General features: G+C 37.2%; 1 protein-coding gene across 4 annotated transcripts in view; it reads right to left on the bottom strand.

Annotated features, from left to right (window-relative positions):
- Nucleotides 1–3333: 3333 nt before the first annotated feature.
- The window catches only part of ATAD2B (ATPase family AAA domain containing 2B), a 113254-nt gene continuing 94522 nt past the window's right edge, over nt 3334–22065 (bottom strand). For 2 of the 4 annotated variants that reach the window (XM_074331748.2, XM_074331743.2), the window contains exons 23-28: nt 19264–19386; nt 16256–16393; nt 12022–12705; nt 9352–9479; nt 8858–8986; nt 3334–6760 (exon numbers count right to left, since the gene is read on the bottom strand). In XM_074331748.2, coding sequence (XP_074187849.2) covers nt 6719–6760; nt 8858–8986; nt 9352–9479; nt 12022–12705; nt 16256–16393; nt 19264–19386 — 1244 coding nt within the window. In that variant the 3' untranslated portion in view covers nt 3334–6718. The remainder of the gene's footprint in view (nt 6761–8857; nt 8987–9351; nt 9480–12021; nt 12706–16255; nt 16394–19263; nt 19387–22065) is intronic. The other 2 variants (XM_074331746.2, XM_088796276.1) reach the window with 1 other exon arrangement.

The raw sequence follows: 22065 nt of genomic DNA, 5'->3' as shown, positions 1-22065 counted from the left end.
ATTAACCTTAATGACAGATCAGTTAAGAATCCACACAAGACAGAATCCCAGCTACCGCTCATTAGCTGTATAACCTTGGGCAAGCTGCTTCACCAACTCTATTTCAGCTTCCCCTCCCCTTGAGTGGGACAACCAACAGTACTTATCTCACAGAGATGCTGTGATAATTAAATGGTTAATTCTTCAAGCAGTACCTCGCACTCAGAAGTTGGCTGCTACTATTCCTATTACAGCACTTGTTTAACATCTTGTTTCTTCTTTGCCCGCTGAATTGTAAGCTCCAAGAGAACCAGCTGTAACTTTACTGCCAAGAACTGTGCTTGGCAAGTGGTGACCTGAGGGCATGCGGAGCTGCTGTCCTTTCCCCGGAAGTTGTCAAGCCTTTTCTGTCAAGCCTTTTCACTTCCGGGTCTATGCTGCTGTTGTTCCTTCTGCCCGGAAGGCCTTTCCCATCTTGGTGCTTCAGCTCAGGCATCAGATTTCCCAGGAAGCGTTCCCTGAGGTGGGGCTACGTGCTCCTCTCTGGACACCTGGAGTGCCTCATGCATAACTCAACTGTGACACTTGTCATATTATATTGAATGATGTCTGTGTACTCCCACATTATACTCAATGTTTCTGTGTCCCCATATTACACTGAAAATGTTCATGTCTGTATACCCTCACATGCTGAGTTTTGTGTATCCCCACATTATACTGAATGATGTTTGTGTGTCTGTGTACCCTCACAATAAGCAGTCAAGAACAGTGATTAGGAGCCAGACTACCTGTATTTGAATCCTAGCTGTGTGACCTTGGACAAATTACTGTTTCTTGGGCTCTGAAATGGGGGTAATAATAACACCTATCTCTTAAGGTTTTCACAGGATTAAAAAAGTATTTGTCTTTGTCTTTGTAAAGCACTCAGAACAGTCCCCAGCACCTAATAAATGTGATATGTGAGGTATGATCAAAAGATACGGTGACTGTTTAAATAAAAAACAATTTATTACAGTAAAAAACACATTGCCATTAAATCCCCCTCAAAATACTCCCCTCACTTTGAACACATGTATCCCATCGTTCTTGCCACTTTCTGAAGCAGTTCTGGAAGTCCTTTCATGAGTATCTTGACTTCACCCTCCATCATGACAACACTGCATGTCACACATCGCTTCTGGCACAGCAATCTCTTGTCAAATAACATTACGGTGTGTCCTCGTCTACCTATTCACCGGATCCGGCACCATGTGACTGCTGGCTCTCCCCTAAAGTCAAAATGACCATGAAAGGAAAACGTTTTGAATCGATTCAGGACATCAAGGCAGCCACCACAGTGCAACTAAAGACACTCATGAAAGAGGACTTCCAAAACGGCTTCAGAAAGTGGCAAGGATGGGATTTCTGTGCTTGAAGCGAGGGGGAGTATTCTGAGAGGGATAAATGGCAATGTGTCTTTTACTGCAATAAACCTTCACCGTATTGTGATCAAACCCCGTATGTTAAATTATATTACAAAAAACTCAACATAGACCCAGTGCCATGGCCAGGGGTACATTCCCTCAAATCACTGACTGTTACACTGGTCCAAACAAAAGGATCAGTGAGTGCCCAAACTACGTCAGCTACAATAAAGATGGAGAAGGGGTGGTGAATATGAAACGTGTAGGGGGAGGAAAAACATCAACAGAACATGCTAAGATTTGAACAAATCAAGATAAAGATATTCCAGAATAACTGGTATGAATAGGTGATAGGATGTAATATATAGGTCACACACACACACACACACACACACAAAAAACCCCAAAAAATAGTTCTGATAAAGTGGGGTTAGACTTTAGAAGAGCCAGATAGAGGGAAAGGGCAAAAAAAATGCCAACTCTCTATGAAAACTTACCTCATTTTCCCCCTTCCTAAACAGAATAAATCGGTTCCTTCTTAGAACTCTGAACCGCAGCATGTTCCTTGTTACAGCCCTTATCCCACTGGATCATTACACACCAACCTCCCCTAGCCGACTACGAGCTACTTACAGAGAGAATACGTCACCTGTGTTATCACATATGCCTAGCGTAGTGACTAGGACAAAGACCAACTGTGTGGGTAACAGGGAATTTATATAGTTTTAGAAGCCAATAGGTAACTTTGCAGGTGTTAGGGCATAGGGATAACATGAAGTAGATATTCAAAGATTAGCCTCTCACTTGACTGGAATTTTGAGTCCAATGGAAACTAAAACTGGGAAAATAAACCCAACCTAGAAGGTTACAGCCCTAGAAAAGTTAATTGAGATTCAAATGCAACTATAAACTCCTTACTGAAACATTCAGATGCAATTTTTTCAAACGTTTCCTGGGTTTATCATCACCAGTCTTCTGATACACAGGCAGACCTTGTTTTACTGCGCTTTGATTCACAGCACTTGGCAGATATTACATTTTTTATAAATTAAAGGTAAGACCTTCCACTAGCAAAAAGATTACAACCCACGGAATGCTCAATGATGGTTAGAATTTTTTAGCAATAAAGTATTTTTACATTAAGGTGTGCATATTGTGTTTTTAGACATAATGCTATTGCACGTTTAACAGACTGCAGTGTACAACGTGTAAACGTAACTTGTGTGTGCACGTGACTCGCTTTATTGTGATACTGGCTTTACTGTGGTGGTCTGGAAGGGAACCGCAGCATCTCCAAGGTATGCCTGGATATACACGGGCAAAAGTAAAAATTATACCATCTGCGAAAATCAAGAAAAGCCAAGTCTTACTCAAATTCAACCAGGTCCGTTTCACTGTGATTCAAAAAATAAAAGTAAAAATTTATATCAAGGAATATTAGTACATTAATCTTGGGACATGAAAAAGAGACAGAAGAAACATGGGCAATCTAAAAGCCAGGAACATTCTAGTCACTTAAAGTAACAAGCCCTTGAAAATTCTGGTACGAAATCTCTCTCCATATTTAAATTCTTTGTACTGCTCAAAGTCTGCTGATAAACTACATGATGATGAAAGGGAAAACACTGTAAAATAAGTAAACCACACTACCTGATCGTCTTACTGTAGCACAGCCTTGCAATTAGAAAAACAAATTTCAGAAGTAATCCATTTGCTTCTGTACAATATATTTTAGACAATCTTCAACTGAAATTAAAATCATACTTCCTCAACACAAAATCTTTCAGCTAAAAAATACTGAGGGCTACTAAAATCTAAAGGAAACATAACAAGTCTTTTTGGATGTTTAATAAACATCAGTATGTCCTAGCTGCAAAATATATGAATTAAGCTAGGAAAGTAACATTGTATTTGCAGCCAACAGTAATCATAATTAAGCTAAAGAAAGACATGTTTTTCTTGTCATCTTTATTCAAGTATTTCACAGCAGTTATATTACAAATTACAGTAAATGTTCAAAATTCCAGAATTCAAAAATTAAATAATTTACTTCAAACTAATGTAAAATGAAGTCAAATGCAAAACATCAATTTAACACAATTCTAAATTAAACTACAAACCCAAAATAGACCATAGTTGATGAAGTTTACTTAAATCTACAAAGTAGACGTACATGACTGAAACCAAAGAGGACTCCCAAAGTCTAAATAATCGAATGTACAAAATACAAAAGATGCAGGTACAAGCCCAAATTCAAGCTTACAACGTGATTACAAATAATAATTATAATAACAATGGCATTCAGCTACGGGACCTGACACTGACAATACCTACTTGAATAGCACCATAGCTGAACCAACTTAATCAAAAAGTGGGAAGATATAACCACCCACTCCCTAAAAATAAAATCCAGTAAACCTACAAATACATTGGCATATGAGAAAAATCAAGTCATGAAAGGACATAAAAACAAAACAAAAAAATTAATCACAGGTGAGATTCAAGCTCAAAAACACAATTAACTCCACAGCCATCACTTTCAATCCTAGTGCGGTTCCATCATCTTCAAAAAGCTCCCATGGTCCCCACAGCTGAGCATTAACTATTGTTGGGCTGTGCTGCGATATATATTTTACTGATCTGAGAGCAAGGTTTTACACAGGAGCTCATCATTTATAATGCTCACAATAGGAAATAAGAACAGAGGTCAATTTGTACATAGTTTTGCCAATGCTATACAGCAAAAATTAAGAACTTACAGAAAGGTAAACAAAATTGAGTCCACTTGGATAATTTCACAAGCTGCTTTAAACTATAGAACCACCAGATATCTGTAAAGTAAGCACAATGTGTATAGTGTGTTTCTTTTGTGGGGGGAAAGGGGCTGGAGGAGTTGGTACAGTTTCAGCTCATTTTTCTCCCCTTGGCATTAGATTGGCTTTCTCTTTAAGACCTAAACTGTTCAAAGTGGCAGTTCCTATCATACTGAGATTGCCTCCTATTTCTCCATCTATATCAAGATTAAAATTAAAAAAAAAACTTGATCTTTTGGAAGCATTTTAATGCTGAACATAAATAAATTTTCTTTGTCAAACTCACTGATGGCTAAAATCTTAACTTGTACAAATTTAGTAACCTACTAAGAACATGTGCGTTTTTATTTTTCCTTTCACAAGTGCTGCTGTTACTTGAACAGAATGCTTCTGACTTAGAGTAACTGGAATAAATATTTAAAAAAAAATAGTGCAGCAAGAACCTGAGACTTGCAAAAAACCCTTTTACCAGAAACTTGCTACAAAAAATCTGCTACATCTTATTTCTTCATCAAATCTTTAAATTCTGTAACAATTTCCATCAAAATACAAAATGCTAATGTATTAGACAGCAAAATAGCCTGAACTGGTATGATGGTAATAAATACTAAAGAAAGCATGAAAATCCTCCCAATAATCAAATTCGAGGTTTCAAATAACCTCCCCTTTAAAATGGTTCATCGTTAATCGCACTTGCCCACCTTAAAAATACAGTGTGTCTACATGGGTAGCATCTTGAATTACGTGACTAACTGAGTATCATGAAGATTTTAGACTAGGTATAAAGAAAACAAGTGGCGTTTTTCAAAAAATAAGCTAGAATTAGAAGGCGTAAAATGTCAGTGGAAATGCAAAGCACTTAGGATTACTGCAGCAGCCTATGGCCGCCGTGTGCTTTCTGCGCTGGCACCCAGCACACGACCAACAGCCAGAGACAGGAGACAAGTACCTTAGCTTCAGCATGTAAACGGTGGCAAAGTGATTACAGGACTCTGTAAACACTGTTGGTAACTAAAATACAAAAAGCTGAGGTAGCTCAGTATCTCTGCAGTAGTCCAAGACCATTCGCTCTAATAAAACCCAAACTACATGTGTTGCATATATTGGAAAGACACACCTGCAGCTAACAGCTAGAATGAGTGAAAATATCAAGCCAACGTGTCAAAATTTTCTACTTTTTTGTTTAAAAATTATCTGATAAAAAAATGTCACTGCACTCCCTTTGCCTCTTTGCAACTGCCTAGATTGTGTCTCCAAATTTGTTGAAAGTTTTGTAAAACTAGTAACCCATAATTAATTATAGGTAAGTACAACTCACAGAAATCACTCAACAAGATCGAAAATGGGTTTCAATCAAAATGAATAGTTGTGAAGGTTAAGCTTATGGTAAGGGATTTAAACATTAATACTGTTATTCAAGTACCATACCAGAGCTCACTTGCAACTATGCATATAGAAAATGAATTTTATAGAGCTTCTGAAATATTTCTCTTTTCTGTCCATTTGGCAAGTTCTGGCTTTAAAATAAAACAGTAACAATTTATTATACATGAATCATTTTTCTCTGGGAACTCAAACATGAATAACTATTAAATTGCCACTGACAGAAGAAAAAATGGCCACTATCTACCTATTTTCTGGTCATCATTGTCAGCAATACCAAAAAGTGTGTGGGTTTTTTTGGTGGACTGTGGATTATTTTTTGTTGTTTTATTAGGTGTTTCTTAAACAGAAACAGACCATACAGGAAAACTTACATGTTAGTATATTATGTGGCTTAACGAGTGTCTTGATTGAATTTTGAAAACAAGACAGGCATTTTATACCAAAACACTGGTTGCCTCTTAATGACAGAATATCAAAACTTATTTTCAAGGTTGTGACCAAGGAAAACATTCTAATTCGTTTGCTACAAATAAGCCCATCCTTTTGTTTAGCCTTATCTTTCTCAAATGAATAAAAAGGCACATTAAAGGCAGTTCTAAAGAGCCTAATCTAATTTCATCCAGTTTCTTCAGTTTCCCACCAGAATATACCATAGCCAACTCTTAAACAGGTTTCAGTCCATTACCCAGAGGAAAAAATAGAAACAAATATGATAAAAGGGGGTAGAAAGAAGAAAAAGTAAGAATAGGTTGCCCGCTGTTTAAACAATTCAACACAGTTAGAACTGCCCATCCAGTTTCTCGTGTTTGCTGGTCTGCTCCCTAGGACAGAAGTCTCCTGAAAAGAGGAGCAGAAGCGAGAGCAGTTTCTGTAGCACCAAAATCTCCAATCTGTGGGGTTGTATTTTTTATTTGTGGAAAATACAACATGTTTCTGAAGTTCTGTTTGGTTCTTGTAGGCTGGTTGGTTTCAGGTACCTGAGACAATAGCACCAAATTCAACAGAGAGAAAGAATGAGTGAGAGAGCACTTTACACCAAGGCTCTGCACGTAATTGGTGCAATTTGAAATTGAATGGCTCAGAAGACTGCTCTGTCAGGAGCAGATTGGAGAGGATAAACCACTCATCTCGAAAAGTTCATAGGAATGTCTCAAACATATGAACTGTTCTTTCCATCTCCTATAAGGGAAAAAAAAAAAGTACATATTGTCTATTAAAGGAAAGACAAGAGTATTATGGGAAAATTCACTTTATATTAACTTTCAGAGAATTTTAGATACAAGTTAAGCTTTAAATAGTTTCCTGATTATAATACCATAGCTGCTCAGTAAGACAGTCTGTCCTAGACACTTCCAAATGCCTCCTATTTTATATTTAAGCTTCTGAAGATGATGCTAATAACACTCAATGAGTACTTAGTATGCCAGGTAATTGTACTAAGAAATTTATATACATAAGCAACTTGCCAGATAATAAATAGAAGAATTTGAATGCATGTGGCCTCATCCCAGAGTCTAAGCTCTTCATTATTCACTACATTCGACTAACTTCCAAAGCAAAAGGAATGTATTCAGTACAGTAAAACTTATACCAGAAGTAAAATACACCCTACTCCCACCACTATTCACTCCAAGCAGAACTGAAACAAAAAAGCCAGAAGGCAAGAGACACTTCTGCCACCACTACCAGGAATGCAACTGACGGGATTCTGTAGATCCCCTTTCCTCTCTAAATGGGACCCCTAGAAAGCAGGGTTCCAAGTCCCATACTGAAAGATGTTTCAGTGCTAGAGAGCATTCAATCCATTCAAGCTAAACAAATGTCAACAATGTGAATAAGGACTGTCTAGAATAAGAAAAAAAAAGGAAAGAACTCTACCCCACACATTCATTCAGATGGGCAAATATTAAATGTATCTAAGACATCTGGTTTTCCTTTCTCCCCTTAAACAGCTCCAAAGAAATTACAATCTACATCTCTGTAGAATAGGTCATACTAACACATTATCATCTGATCAAAAAGTTCTTCTACATGATCAATCAAAACCACGCCTGCAAATGTTTCATCATATATTGCTGAGCAGGAAAAAACCCAGGTTATAAAACAGAATGTACAATATGATTCCAATTTTAAAATACATATTCACATACTTATGCACATGTTATGTACATCTAGACATTTTTAAAGGATAGAAATTATTCCAAAAGATTAACACTGACTAGTTTCTTCTAGACAGGGTGGGAGGGGGGATGTGGGTGATGTTTTTATTTTTACATTTGTGCTTTTCTGTTATTTTTAGATATTGTATAATAATGACAAAATAAGTTTGTAAAACTGTGTCTCATAAAAATATGATTATCTTTTAAATGCTCTCTTGCTTTAAGTTTACACATGGAAAATAATCACATCCTCTACATATAAACCTTTAATATACTAGAAATGCTCCTTGAGAAGAGGGGCTTTGTCTTATTCGTTTTTTGTACCCCAAACCTGGCATAGTACCTGGAACTGTAGGTACTCAATAAATATTTAATAACTAGACTACCAGATAAACTAACAGGCAAATGAACAAAGAGAGTTTAATAATGTCCCTTAGCCATTTAGTGGGTATGAGAGATTACATTTGCTCAGATGATCTCAAAAAGCAGAAGTACGGCTTAAGGATGTAAGTTATATGAACAGAGATCTAAGTTCGTATTTTATAAGGAAGAACTTCCTTAGGGCCCCAAGTTGTCTAGAAAGGGAAGAGTGTACCTCTAAAGCGTCTAAAGAAAAGGACCCCCCTTTCACGTAGCTACTTTACAGGACTAGATATGATTAAATGAGACGACTTTTAAGCTTCCTTCCAGCTATTAATGGGCTGGCTAATAGGTCTCATTGCCCATGCCAACTCCTTTTCGTCAGTGTTGCCCAGGGAGCAGTGAGTGGTAGGACTGAGAGGCCATGCCCACACGCAGCAGGCGTCGTCACTGATGTCAGTAATAAGCCAGGGAGAGGATGAGGGCTTGTTTGTGTATATGCCAACCCAGAACCATGAGTTTCTGTGTTCTGATAAACAAAGAATCCCAGATTACTTCTGTCCTGAGACAAAAATGGTACAGAGAGGCTTTATTCTTCAAACTATAACTCTTAATGATTTCTTCTAATCTTAAATCTTGAAAACATTCTTCAGTTACTTGGTAAAAGATATAGATTAAAATAGCTTTTCTTTTCTCTTTTCTTTGGGACAAATAAAAGCACATATTTACTTATTCTACAAATGAACTAAGCACTTACCTCTACAAGTTGTGATTTGTCATAATCTTTACGGTGACGATAGATGCACTGACTAAGAAGAGAATATAATCTCTCAAGTTGATCAACTGCCAGATTGTTGCTTTTATCTACCAACAAATCGAGCAATTTCTAAGAAAAATTGGAAGAGAATAAAATAAAGTTTGATGTCATTGTTCAAACTAAAACAGTTATATTCAAATAGCTAAACTAAAACAGTTATTTTCAAATAGCTAGGCAACCGAGACTACAGGCTGTGGTATGACAGTGATACCTGAGTTTAGAAGATTCTAGGGCTTATCTGTTTATTACCAAGACCATTCTTGTGTTTCTAAACCCCTCAAAATACACTTAACACTTTTTTTTTACTAGAAGCTGCAAAGCACATATATTCCCAGTTAAAGCAAAAGATTATCAAAACCAGTTTTATTCAACTGCCTACAAAACACATTCAAATCTCATTCCAGTCACTTAAAACTGGGAATGGGTAAGCTTACCTTCAACCTCTCATGATCAACTATAAGAGGTGGCACAGGCTCAGATGGCTCTTCTGGAACCAGTTCCAGGCTTGTTGGTTTTGCCTGCTCTAAAATTAACTTACGATATTTCTTTACTTTAGAAGCACCTACAATTAACGGAAAAAAAAGAAATGCACTGCAGCAAGTAAAAGTTAAGAAAACAGGCTTAAACAACTATAAACTCTTTTACCCACCACAAATCCTTCTTGAAATAAAGGTGTATTCTTTACATAAATGATTTTTTTGGTAAGAATAAGTAACAAATTAAAGCGAACTAAACTACAACTATGAAAGCCAAGTCATACTAGAATACCATCTAATAAATATATCCACTAAAAAGAGGATAAAAGCACTCTTTGCCTCTAAGCACTAACTTATAAACAGCTTTCACTCTCTTCATGATAGCCATCGCTTTAAAATTTGGAGCTTTCAGAATTGGAAGAAGGGACGTAAGCTAGAAAAGCAGATACTAACACAAAGTGAAGCCAACCTGTCTACATATCTGCCTCCTCATGTAAAACACTTTTCTCAACACTGCCTTAAATTTCTTACTTTTCTCTATTATACTGTCTAGAATTCTATTATAAATCAATCTGGGTTATAACATTTTTTCTTAAAAATATAGACCGATAAAAAGTATAATAGAGCTAGTGATCTTTCCTAGCTTAAGAGTGAATGAGTGTAATCTAATCACTTTTCTCCCAACATGTTGCTCAGACTAGCTATACTGGGGGGGGGGGGGGGAATTTTGAGGTGGCAGAGCATAATCTGACAGCACCAGGCACTTTTGGGGGCAGACAGGGGAGGCAGACCGTCAAGCCGTGTGCCCTCCTAAGGGAAGGAATACTCTAAGAGAAGGCCGAGAGGGAAGGAACACAAAGACAAACTTGGACCCTTTTGGAACATTATACAGGACCTGGCCCATGTCAGGGACACTGAGGAGAACCTCCCTCCTGCATTAGTTCTCTATTCCCAAGTCCTCAAACAATTCCTCCTCATTAATGCCTGCTATGTAGGTAAAGAACCAAAATGTTGCCTTCAAAAACATATTCCACAACACAGCAGAGAAAATTTTGTATTTCAGACAGCCTTGAGAGTGAAAACCTTGATATACAGTTCAATTCATATAGGCTAGGAGTTTTGTTAAGACAACACTGATCCTCACGACTACATCCGTGGACTTTCTAGAGGCCTGAGAATGTCGATGAGGAGCCACTGCTCTAGGTCACCTGCCCCGACAGTTACAAACGAGAACTTCAGGTAAAGCTTTGGCACCACAAAGATCTTTAACACTTCTAAACGACTAACTGCACATTATATTAATTTAAACCTTTTCTGCAAGCTTACTAGAATCTCATAGTGAAGTAGCATATAAAAATATCCCTCCCCCACACCCATTCTGCCTCATAACACAGATCTCTCTTTTTCCCACTCTGTCCCATTCAGTACTTAACCCTAGCATGATACATTATTAAAGTTCTGTCTATATGACAGCCCAGGATAAATACTGCTGTTAAAACTATTTTCTATTACTCAATGTTGAAGAAAAAGAAAAAATCTCAACAGAGTATTTAAGAACAGTACATCACTCTTTATCCATGAAAAGAATTCTAAGATTTTGAATAATACCTTCTTACTTCCTAATTCTGCTAGAGGGCTCAAAAACCTGGCAGCAAAAAACTTTTCCTACCTAACTCTAATCCCAGGCTAAAGCTATACATATTCTACACAGTTTAGAGAACACAATTTATATATACAGTATCAAGATAGCCTACCGTGATAAGAGTACCTGTTCAGGAAGAAAATGTATATTGAGGGTAGATCTCTAACTCACCCCATCCTACTGTGAGCTAAAGAACATGGTCAACAAAGCAGGGCCAGAAACCCTCAACTCCCCCCTTCTGCTTCTTCTTAAGAGAATCACAGCCATACGGAGTCGGGAGCAGAAGGAAATGTGACAATGAGGGCGCTGCTGCTTTCCTCCACAACTGGCCTGATAAAGCATGGAGCCCCTTAGACTACACATCCCTCTGGTTCAATTAGCAGCGACTGCCTGGAATGAACATACCTCAGTATGTGCCAGGTACCAGGAGAGGTGATAATAGACATGACTTATGTAATCCCTGCAGTGACACTATTCTCAAGTTTAATTTAAAAGATAAAAAACAGAGTTGGAGAGTACAAGTAATTAGCTCAAAGTCACACAATTAGAATGAACAGGAGTGGTAATTTAATGTGGGTCTATATGGCTCGAATATACCACACTGCTATAGTACCCAAGTCTTCTCAGACCATCCTCACCCCACCCCACCCCAATAATCTTCTGTTAGAATGCATCTTCTTTACACCTGTGTATGTACTCAGGTTTTAGCCATGAATCCATTAGGACAGGGACGACAATCAGGTGGGAGCCAGAAATGTAAGCGGCCAGGAAAGCAACGCATTCTGGACCATAAACCCTCTGAAACTTTCATCAAAATTTAGTGTGTGGGTGCATACTTTTCCAGGGCAAAGGGATGAAAAGTTTAACAAATTCTCAAAGAGGTATAATTATTTATCAACTATTGCTACTGGGGACCAGACAAAATATGCAATTAATTAACTCTGGAGTTTAAAACTTCAGGTGATTCGTTAAAACATTAGCTCTACCTTCTTTATCCAGTTCTGCATCTTTCACCTCCACCTCGGGGCCAGGTTCTAACTTCTCATTATTGCTACATTCCAGTGCCTCTAGTTTCTCAGGATCATCTTCGTGATTTTCATTCGAAGTTTCTGGTTTCTCTTTTGACTGGTCCTCCAGAAGAATCTTTTGTTCAGAACTACATTTATCTCCACTACTACAGAAAGAAACTACTTCAGCTTTGCCATTCTGACACTCCAGAACTGGTATTCCTTCAGAACTGTCAGTGGAGGCCTCACCGTTTAGACAGCTTCCTTTAAGGAAAGGCTCTTTCCTAGATGTCTGGTCTGGATTTAGAGAACTGCTGCTGTTGACGAGTAGAGACTCATTTGAGCTTTCCTCTTCAGTAGATGCAAAGTTCTCCTTCGCGCCCGCTCCACGGTTAAGCCTCTGCCCCTGGTCCATGTCCATGATGTCACACGACGATTCATCGTTGGTCATAGACAAGTCTCCGGTCTCCTCTCCATTCTCTTCATGGCAGTCAGTGCTTACCTCAAACTCTCCATTCTCTAGCAATTTCCTGCCCTCCGTATGGTTCTCATAGTCTGCAAATTTGGTGTCCTCTTCATCTTTTTTTAAATTATTGACTTTCCTTTTCTTAATAATTCCTTTACCCCACTGTGAGCGCCGCCTTGATTTTCTCCGAACTCGAACTATTTTACAAGGAAGGAAAAAAGATATGTAGAGCTTGGAGTGTCATACTTGTTTTACAAATGTATACTAAATAAGACCTGAAAGAAAGCAAACCCACACCGGTGTAACACACAAGCAAAAACTACTTAGCTCTTGACATCGCTGCTGACTAATCCTCACCACTACAGGTGGAATGGATATGAAGTCAGGGATGAACTCTGAAGAATGAGAAAAATTTTAAATGTATTTCCTACATGAGTTTCCCCTGCATTAATTTTTTCTATTACCCTAGATTCTACTTTATAGCTGTTCCTAATTCCTAACATCCAGAGGCCAAGCATTTAGGGAATGACCACATTACCAGGCTGCCTGGAAGGGTTGGGGTGACAGTCCTAGATTTCCACCAGGAAGGTGAGTGTTTTGCCACCAAGATTACCCAAAAGCACCTAAACCATAAAAAAAAAAATAAAGGCATGATCCAGTATATCAAGACAGAATAGTTACAGGTATCCCTACAAAGAAACTTCCACTGTCTCTGCTTCTAGAGGAATCATCCACAGTTGATATGCTCATGGAGAGAAGCTCTAAGACAGTTACACAGACAATCTGGTTAGAAAACTGTTAGTCTCCTCTACCACAGCAGTTCACCTAGCAACATCAATTTCTTGCAAAGTTGTTATTTGAAAATATATAGAAAAATTAAACCCACTGTTATCAAGGTTGCAACAACAATATTAACAAAATATTGCAAATGAATATTTGGTCAGTTATATGAAAAGGGAGACCTACAAAAGTTATAAGGACTATATTCTTAGATGCTAGAAACTACCATGAGTTTTATGAGTAGCTAGATGGTACCTCCAGGTAATGATAAACCCAGGAATCTTTAATTTCCCATGCATGTATCAAAGGTATTTGGTTATACAAGTCTAACTCATTGTCCCTTAAATAAGTAAAAAGTTAACATTTATTTTGCAATTTGGGACAGATGCCTAAATAAACTTAAATACAAAAGTTATCAAAGCAAACTAGTTAAGCTAGAGACCTATCCCTTCTGGTGCCTAACACAAAATTCAAAATATTAGTTTGTTAAAAGCCATCAGGGTAAAAATAATTCATTTTTTCCAAAGCTATAAAAGTAATTCAAGTCTGGCTTAATTTTTTAAAAGACAATAAATAATTTTAATATGTCAAAGTTGAGAAGCTTCTTTGGCAAAGACATTTTAAAAATCTGTAATATAAATATGAGATAACTAAGTGTAGATTGCTTAATCAGTTTAAAATTGCTTCTGAAAGACAAATAGAAGGGAATATGGTCTTATGACAACCCTTGTTTCTTATATTCCACCACTTACTATGAACTTGTGATCTGTCTACTTTTTCATCCTTTCACTTTTAATCTGTATTGAGTTTCCGTAAAGACACCAAGGTATTCACAAGAAATGGACAAATTTTGTGTGTATATTATATTTATATATGTAAATATAATACACACACACACATATATGTATATTACTCTTCTTTCTTATCTAAGAATAAATCTACTAAAGGTTTCTGAAATCATTTCCAAACTTCAAGTTAGTCACTTGGCTCAAAATACATTGTATCTTCAAAACTACAATATCATTAGAATCATCTCTCCACTCCTTTCCCCCCACTAATTTCCATTTACAATTTACAGTTATAGGATAATTGGAGAAGAAATCTCTGCATGAGTCAGTTAAAAGCTGTACACAGGCTAACGTGATGGACATTCATAAGCATCCCATTAACTATATGAAAAACGAATCCAGTCCACACTAACAGTGAAAGGAAAGTATTCAGGTTGCTCTTTCTCTAAAAGATGGAACTGTTAGGTTTTTACTACCTAACAAGTCACTCCTGACATTGTGGCCTCACTTATTTTCCAGCCATGCAACCAAAAGTACAAATGGTACCCCTTTTCTTTCCTCATTAAGCCATGGAACTCTCGAGCACGAGGCTAAGCTCTGCTCAGTCACAAGCCAGCCCGGTAACGATGTGCAGTACACTAAGCACAGGCCAGGAGGCCTACTGAAGCAAGTTTACTTTTCTAATGCTTTCGTCCCGGCTAAGAACACAGAAAATGTTCTCATTTGAGGATAGGTCGAACTAGAGATACATAACTGTTTCTAATACAACTATTTCTAATGGTTAGCTGTTTTGGTAAAAAAGAAATTATCATATAAGCTCCACAAGAATAGGGATTTTTGTTTTAGTCACTGCTGTATCTCCATAGCACCTGGCATGTGGTAGGAGTAGATATTTGTGGAACTAATCTTTAATATACCACTTCCTTTATCAGGAGTGCTTTGCATGAAAAGCCCATTTAGAGGCACAATCTTTAGTCAATTTTTATAGCATCTCTGAGATTGTTTCCAAAACTAAGACCTTAGGAAAGCAACTCTGCCTTAGGGACATTTAGATTTATGATTTAAGTAAGTTAATGTAAAACAGACACATGATGAGTCACATATGCCATCTACTGGTAAGAGAAAACAAAACTCACATTTGTAGACTAAAGTAACATTTTCACATTTAAAGAAAACTTCAACTGCTTAAAGCCAATATTCAATGTGTTTTAGTAAATATTTGTTTCAGGTGCAGAGAATGTAAAGAATTTTAAGGTTTAAATTAGAGTGTTGTGTTATATAATCCAGGTCACAATCTGAGGTACAACTAGTCCAAATAACTTTAATCAGCTACATGGAACTAAATGCACCGTTAAGTCCTTCAAAATTTCCTCATGTATGAATGCCACTTATCACAAAGAGAACAAGCTGAAAAAAACTAGGTATGTTCATTCATTCAAATTTGATGACACTGGTGAAGGAACCTATTCTGGCCAGCTTTACTGACAGCTGGAAAAGAATTACCACCTTCACACCAGAAGAACAACCTGTACTTTCCAAGGATGCCTATCTTCAGTGAAATGTAAGTACCACATTAGAAAGATGCTAGGTTTCTTAACATTTGTCTTTTAAAAATTTCATAGATCACCATGAATGACGAAAAATGAAGAAAACCTAGGCACTGAATATTCCCTCTCTAAATATATCTCACTTAAACAAAACTAGATAAAGAAGGCTGTACAGATTTTTCAAACTGAGTACAAAATATTCTTTCAGAAAAATCAACTTCTACTGTCAAATCAGCCACTCTCCTAAGTCAGAGTTTTCATTTTCCACCATAAAGAGAACATCCGGCATAGCACACAGCAAGGGGTTGGAGCTGGAGACAGGGGTAGTTAAAAAGTCCATTGGCTCTACAGCTCTATTTAAAAAAAAAAACGAAGTTTAAAACTAAAAAAATTCAAACCTAGTTCAATTACAAGAGCAAGTACTGAATGGGGATAGAAAAGATCAAATAAGGCGAAAGAAATACATTTCTGATTCAGCATCTTACCCCACAAGCTCTTCACCTCTGAAAACAGAGAAGATTAAAAGAGCCATGGGAAAGCAGCGGTGCTCTGGTTTGTGTACCCCGTTTCTGAGAAATCAGTATCATTCTCAGTTGTTCCCACTACTGGATAACATGATCGCAAATACTCACACGCACATTTATTTGCAGAGTTGTGCCAGACATCCATGGGGCTTCTTGGTTTATGCCGAAATGCCTCTTCTACTCTAGCTTCTGTCTTCCGAGCTCCAGTACCATGAGGATTTATTTGTTCTGCTGTTACCGATAAGCCTGCAAGCAGAAGATAAGCAACACCTATTTAAATATTCCTAACTACATACACCAACAGGTTTAAAAAAAAAAAAGTCTGAAATACAGAACTGAGTTTTAAAGCCATTAATTATACTTGGACAGTTTGTAATTTGGATGAAAATCGTATCTTTTGTTTTAAGAAGGGAAAGAAGCTAGATATAAAAATCACAAAAATAAAATAACCCGGCAGGCAATGATTACCCTTAATTCCCAAAGGGGCCCTATGTTTACTCATTTTAATTTACAAAGGGACACATTTCACATTTTTATGACTATGGGACAATAAGATTACGTACTGTCTAAAAGTTATGATTTCTGCCATCTTAGAATGTGTGTTTATTGGGACAGTAAACTCCATTAACACAAACTGTTTCCATCTGCTATTAGCTGCCTGTTACATCACAATGCAGTAAGTTTGTTTTCTTGCATTGATGTTCGTAAGAGTAAACATTCTATCTCAACTTCCTTCACTAGATTTTTTCTATGTGATCCTTCAATGTTGCTGTTTCCCAAGATTGTCTCTGGAATCTCTTTCTTCTCACTCTAATCTACATCTTCCACTATAAAGTACCATTCATGCCTTCAGCTTCCATTATATAATGGCAGCAATATACAATAATTCCCAAATCCACATCTTTAGCCCAAACATCTCTTGGGCTTCTGATCCACATAACCAACGGCCTATTTGATATCTCCAACTAGATACCTTAAGGATAGGTCACATTAAAGATAACTGGTTTGTCTTTCCCCACAAAAAAACTGTCATCCTTATATTGTCCTTATCTCTACTGGTGGTATTAGCATCTACGAAGTCATGGAACCAGTACTATGGCAGCCAATTTTGACTCTTCCTTCCCCTCACAATGCCCCCCAACCCTGCAGCCAGCCACAGCTCTCTTATATTAATTCTATCTTCAACCCCATTTCACTCTGGACTACACCAACAGTTTTCCCTCCCAACAGCTTTATTAATGTAGAATTTACATAACTTAAAAGTCACTCATTTTAAGCGAGCGTACAATTAAATGATTTTTAGTAAATTCACAGACCCATGCAATCACTACAGCAATCCAATTTTAGGTGACTATCCCAGGCAACCACTAATCCACTTTTTGTCTCTAACAGACTTGCCTTTTGTGAGCATTTCATATAAATGGAATCGTACAATATGTGGTCTTTTGTGACTAGATTCTTTCACTTAATATTTCTGAAGTCCATCTATGTTGTGCCGTGTATCAGTACTTTGTTCCTTTTTATAGCTGAGCAGCACCCCATTGTATAATATACTCTGTTTTGCTTACCATTCACCAGCTGACAGGCATTTGGGTTGTTTCCAATTTTTAGTTGTGAATAATGCGGCTATGAACATTCATATATAAGTCTTTATATGGGCATATGTTTTCATTTCTCTTGAATAGATTCCTAGGAGTAGAATCACTTGTTGTATGGTAAATGTTATGTTTAACTTTTTAGAACTGCCAAACTATTTTCTAAACTGGCTCTAAAGTTTTTTTAACAGTTCCCTCATCTTCCTACCCTTCACACTGAGATCTTCCTATTTCGTGCTGCCAAAGCAATTTACCAATTCATTCCACTGCTTAAAACACTTCAATGACTCCTACTGACTATGGCAATGGGTCTGAAACTTTGGTGTATAGAAAAACCTCTTGTACAGTTTGTTCAAGTGCAGATTTCTCAGGCTTACTACTCTCAGAGAGTCTAATTCACGAGGTCTGACGCGGGTAATATTAGGCACAGCATTTTGAAAATCACTGGCCTATATAATCAAGTCCCAGCTCCTTAGCACAGCATCAAGTCATTCAAGCATTTGTAGCAAACCTATTGCAAACAGTTCTAGGGACTGCAGTAGAGCCATAAGCAAGACATTCACAGCGCTAAATAAGGAAGAGAGAGACAACAAAAAAACGACAAAATGCCAAGTGCTAAGGCGATGCAAGCCTAATTAGATCAGGTAACCAGGGAAGGCCTCAGGGAAGGAAGTAAAAGAAAAGCCTCTTCATCATTTCCGTGTCCTGGATCCAGCTCAGCTCTTGAGCTCTATTTCTCACCCCTCTGCACAGCTTTAGCAATCCTAGTTTGCAGTGCTTCTAATATACCACAGTATTTCACATCTCCGTGCCTTTACACATGCTGTGTGCTGCACTTACAAAGACCTCCTCCTTCTCCGTCACTGCCACCCTTCCTCTCTCCACTAGACAACACTCCTATATTCATTCCCCAAACTCTGACCAAAATGCTGGGCTCCCCACCAGGAGGTCTTACCTCTATCCTATGCATACACTTCAACCTGTACATATTCCACACTGCACTTGATTCGTTTTACATTTCACTCTCTCTCCTACTAAAGTGTGAGTTCCTCAAGATAGGATTTTTAGGGAATGAACAAACCACATTTGCTAATTCTGTGTCTATATTAACAAAATTTCCACATAAACTTCAATAGGGTTAAAAAAAAAAAAGATTCCTAAAAACTTTTAAAAAGTACTAGCACTGAGTGTAAACTCATGAAAAATAAACCCTCTTCAACTAAGAAAGCCTATCTAAATCCTTTAAGAATAGAAATCAATAATTAACAAAGATATACTGCAAAATAATTTTCAGTGAGAGGCATTTTATTTCTGCAATTTGCACTGTCATATTAAAACTTTCACAGGAAATAAAGTTTTTAAATATCTTTGATAATTTACATGACACAGTAGTATCAGAAATTAAGTAAAGGCTGTGCCTCAAAATACATTATTTTCACAATACCAGCAACCCTACAGAAACACTACTCAGACATTCAATGACTCTTGGTCTTCAGCAGCAACTTCATTTTTATAACTTACCTCTTTTTATCCTTGCTTCTTTTATTTCTTCGCAGAGTTTATTAAATTCTGGATCCAACTCAGCAGCAATGATGGCATGTGCAGTGTCCTTCAGGGTACAAGCCCTGTGCCTAATTATTTTATCTGTTAAAAAAGTTAGTATGCATTTATTATACAAATGAAATAACATTAACAAAGGGAGTCTTAAAAAGCAAAGTAAAAGAATACAAACATTTAAATAAAATTATAAAAAGCATTCCTGGATGAGAAACAAGTTCATTTAAATGACGAGTAAAAAAATAAATAAGCTACTCGATCAAATTGATAATTCTTGTGGAAACTGTACTTTAGAACTTCAAAATACTAAGAATATTTAACAAATCATTACCTCAAAGATACAAGGCTTTAATTGTATATTTTTGAAAACAAAAATGTATGATTTTCAATAAAAATTTTTATAAGATTTAGAGGATATTCGCCATATGCCCAGCACCAGAGTTGCCATGGATGGATACTGAGAATTCAGATAATCTTGCATAATTTTCCCCATAAGTGAACATTGGTCAAAACTGTGCTGAAGAATATAATATATCCTAAGTAAGGGTTACCTTCAAAAACCATGACAGAAACAGACAAATACAAGGTACTCTAAGCTAACGAATGCAAGATGGTATATAAATTGTAGGTAGATCCAGGAGAGAAGTACCTATTCCCTTCTAGGTAAACTAAACCTAAAATTGGTCCTAAAAGAAGAGTCTCTGTTTTAGACTATTCCAGAAGTCCTCAATCATAAACAATACAATGTAAACAGAGCCCTCTAGAGTTGTGTAACTGTGAGATATTAGGAGTCAAGTAAAATATCAAAGTCCCTAATTTTGTAACAGTATCAATAACCCCAACCCAACATCTGCCTTTTCATCTCTAGTAAAGGTAAAAAGTATAAAGACATTTTATTTATAACTTTTCTTATTAGAAAGTCGTAAGTTATTGTGGAAATCTTATAAAAACAAACATGTAGTACTCAAAGGGCAACCACTGGTGTACTGCCTTCCAATACATTTTCTCTCAACATTCATTCAATAAATATGGATCGCCAACTGTACCAGGAATTGAGCCAGGTGATGGCTACAGGGTGGTGAACAAAACAGGTATGTCTCCACTTTCAAGGACCTTTTCAGACTAGTATAGGAAAGAGGTGCTGACGAAATAATCTCTCATACACACACATGAATACTCGCAAAACCCCAGAATAACAGCTAGGATGAAAACCTACAGGATATTGGTGTTTGTGCCAACTTAGACTGGGCAAAGTCAGGACAGGCCTCTCTGAAACAGGCATATAAGCTGAGACTTGAAGCATACATTGGAGTAGCCACTGAAACGGCAGAGTAAAACCAGTGCAGGTTCAGAAAAGACCATGTGAGAAAGTTCTGGAGTAAAAATATCTTGGCGAATTCAAGAAAATAAAAGGTAGCCTATGTGCTTACAACACAATTAAGCAACAGGCAAACAGGAATCCAATCGTATTTAAAGGCTCTTAGATTTTATCCTAAGAGCAATGAAGCAACTGAAAAAATATGCAGGGAAGTAACATGACTTAGATGAACATCTTCAAAAGACCTTCAAGTTTAATTATGTATTTCTTTATTTCTCCTTGCAAGTCTTTCAGTTTTTGCTTCATGAATTTTGAAACTGTTATCAGAGGCATAAATGTTTAGAACTGTTATAGCTACTTAATGATTATGAAATAAACTTCTTTACTCCAGGTAATACATTCTTGGCCTGAAATCTACTTTGATATTTACATAACCATACCAGCTTTCCTTTGCTTGATATCGGTATGATAAGCCTTTCTCATACTTTTCTTTTAACCGATTTGTAGCTTTATACTTAAAATAGGTTTGTTATAAAGGAGCCGCATTAGCGCAGCAGGTAGTGTGTCAGTGTTGTAAAGTGGATTTCTTATAAGCAGCATACGGTTGGGTCTTGCTTTTTTTTTTTTTTTTTTTTTTAATCTAATTTGATAATCTCTGCCTTTATTTGGGATGTTTAGGCCAGGCATCAGCAAGTTTTTCTGTATAGGCCCAGATAGGAAATATCTTAGACTTTACAGGTCATGAGGTCTCTGGCACGTACTCAAAACTGCCCTTGTAGCACAAAGGCAGCCTGACAATACAAATGTGTGGCTGTGTTCCTATTAAGAAAAATTCATTTATAAAACCAGGCAGCCAGTTTGCTGATCCCAGGTTTAGACCATTTACTTTTAATGTGATTTATGTGATTATCAATATGGTTATTATTTATTTTTCTACTTGTCCCATATGTTTTGTTCCCTTTTTACTCTTTTTCTCACCACTTTTGGATTGCGTACTTTTTAATGATTCCCTTTTATCTCCTTGTGGGTTTATCTGCTGCACGATTGCTAGCCCTGTGTGAGCTTCAAAGACTATTCCTTCTCTTTCTCTGGCTTCGGGTGGTCTCCTCACATGTATGCACTGACCAGCATTCAACTGATGACTGGAGGAGGACCTTCTGCAGCTCTCCAGAGTGCTCTCTCCAAGCAGCTTGCGTCTTCCTGGTACTCTGCCTTGAGAACTCTACCCACCATGGCCTCCGTACATTCCCAGCTCTGTCTCTTTAGTTAAGGGAGACTTCCATGCCTGGGTTCTTCCTTCCTATGCCAGTCTGGAAACTCTCCAGGCACCTACAGTGCTCCACTTGTTAGTTTCTCATCTTTTGGAAATTACTTTCCTTTCCTGATATCCAATGTCTTCACAACTGTTTTTTCATATATTTTGTTCAGCTTTTTCTTTTCATTGTTTC

This window comes from Rhinolophus sinicus, chromosome 2 (genome assembly GCF_057876585.1).
Source record: "Rhinolophus sinicus isolate RSI-liver-muscle chromosome 2, RSI-T2T, whole genome shotgun sequence".
In the NCBI taxonomy this organism is placed as follows: domain Eukaryota; kingdom Metazoa; phylum Chordata; class Mammalia; order Chiroptera; family Rhinolophidae; genus Rhinolophus; species Rhinolophus sinicus.
Note: the sequence above shows the minus strand (reverse complement) of the source record. Positions and strands in the feature narration are given on the sequence as shown.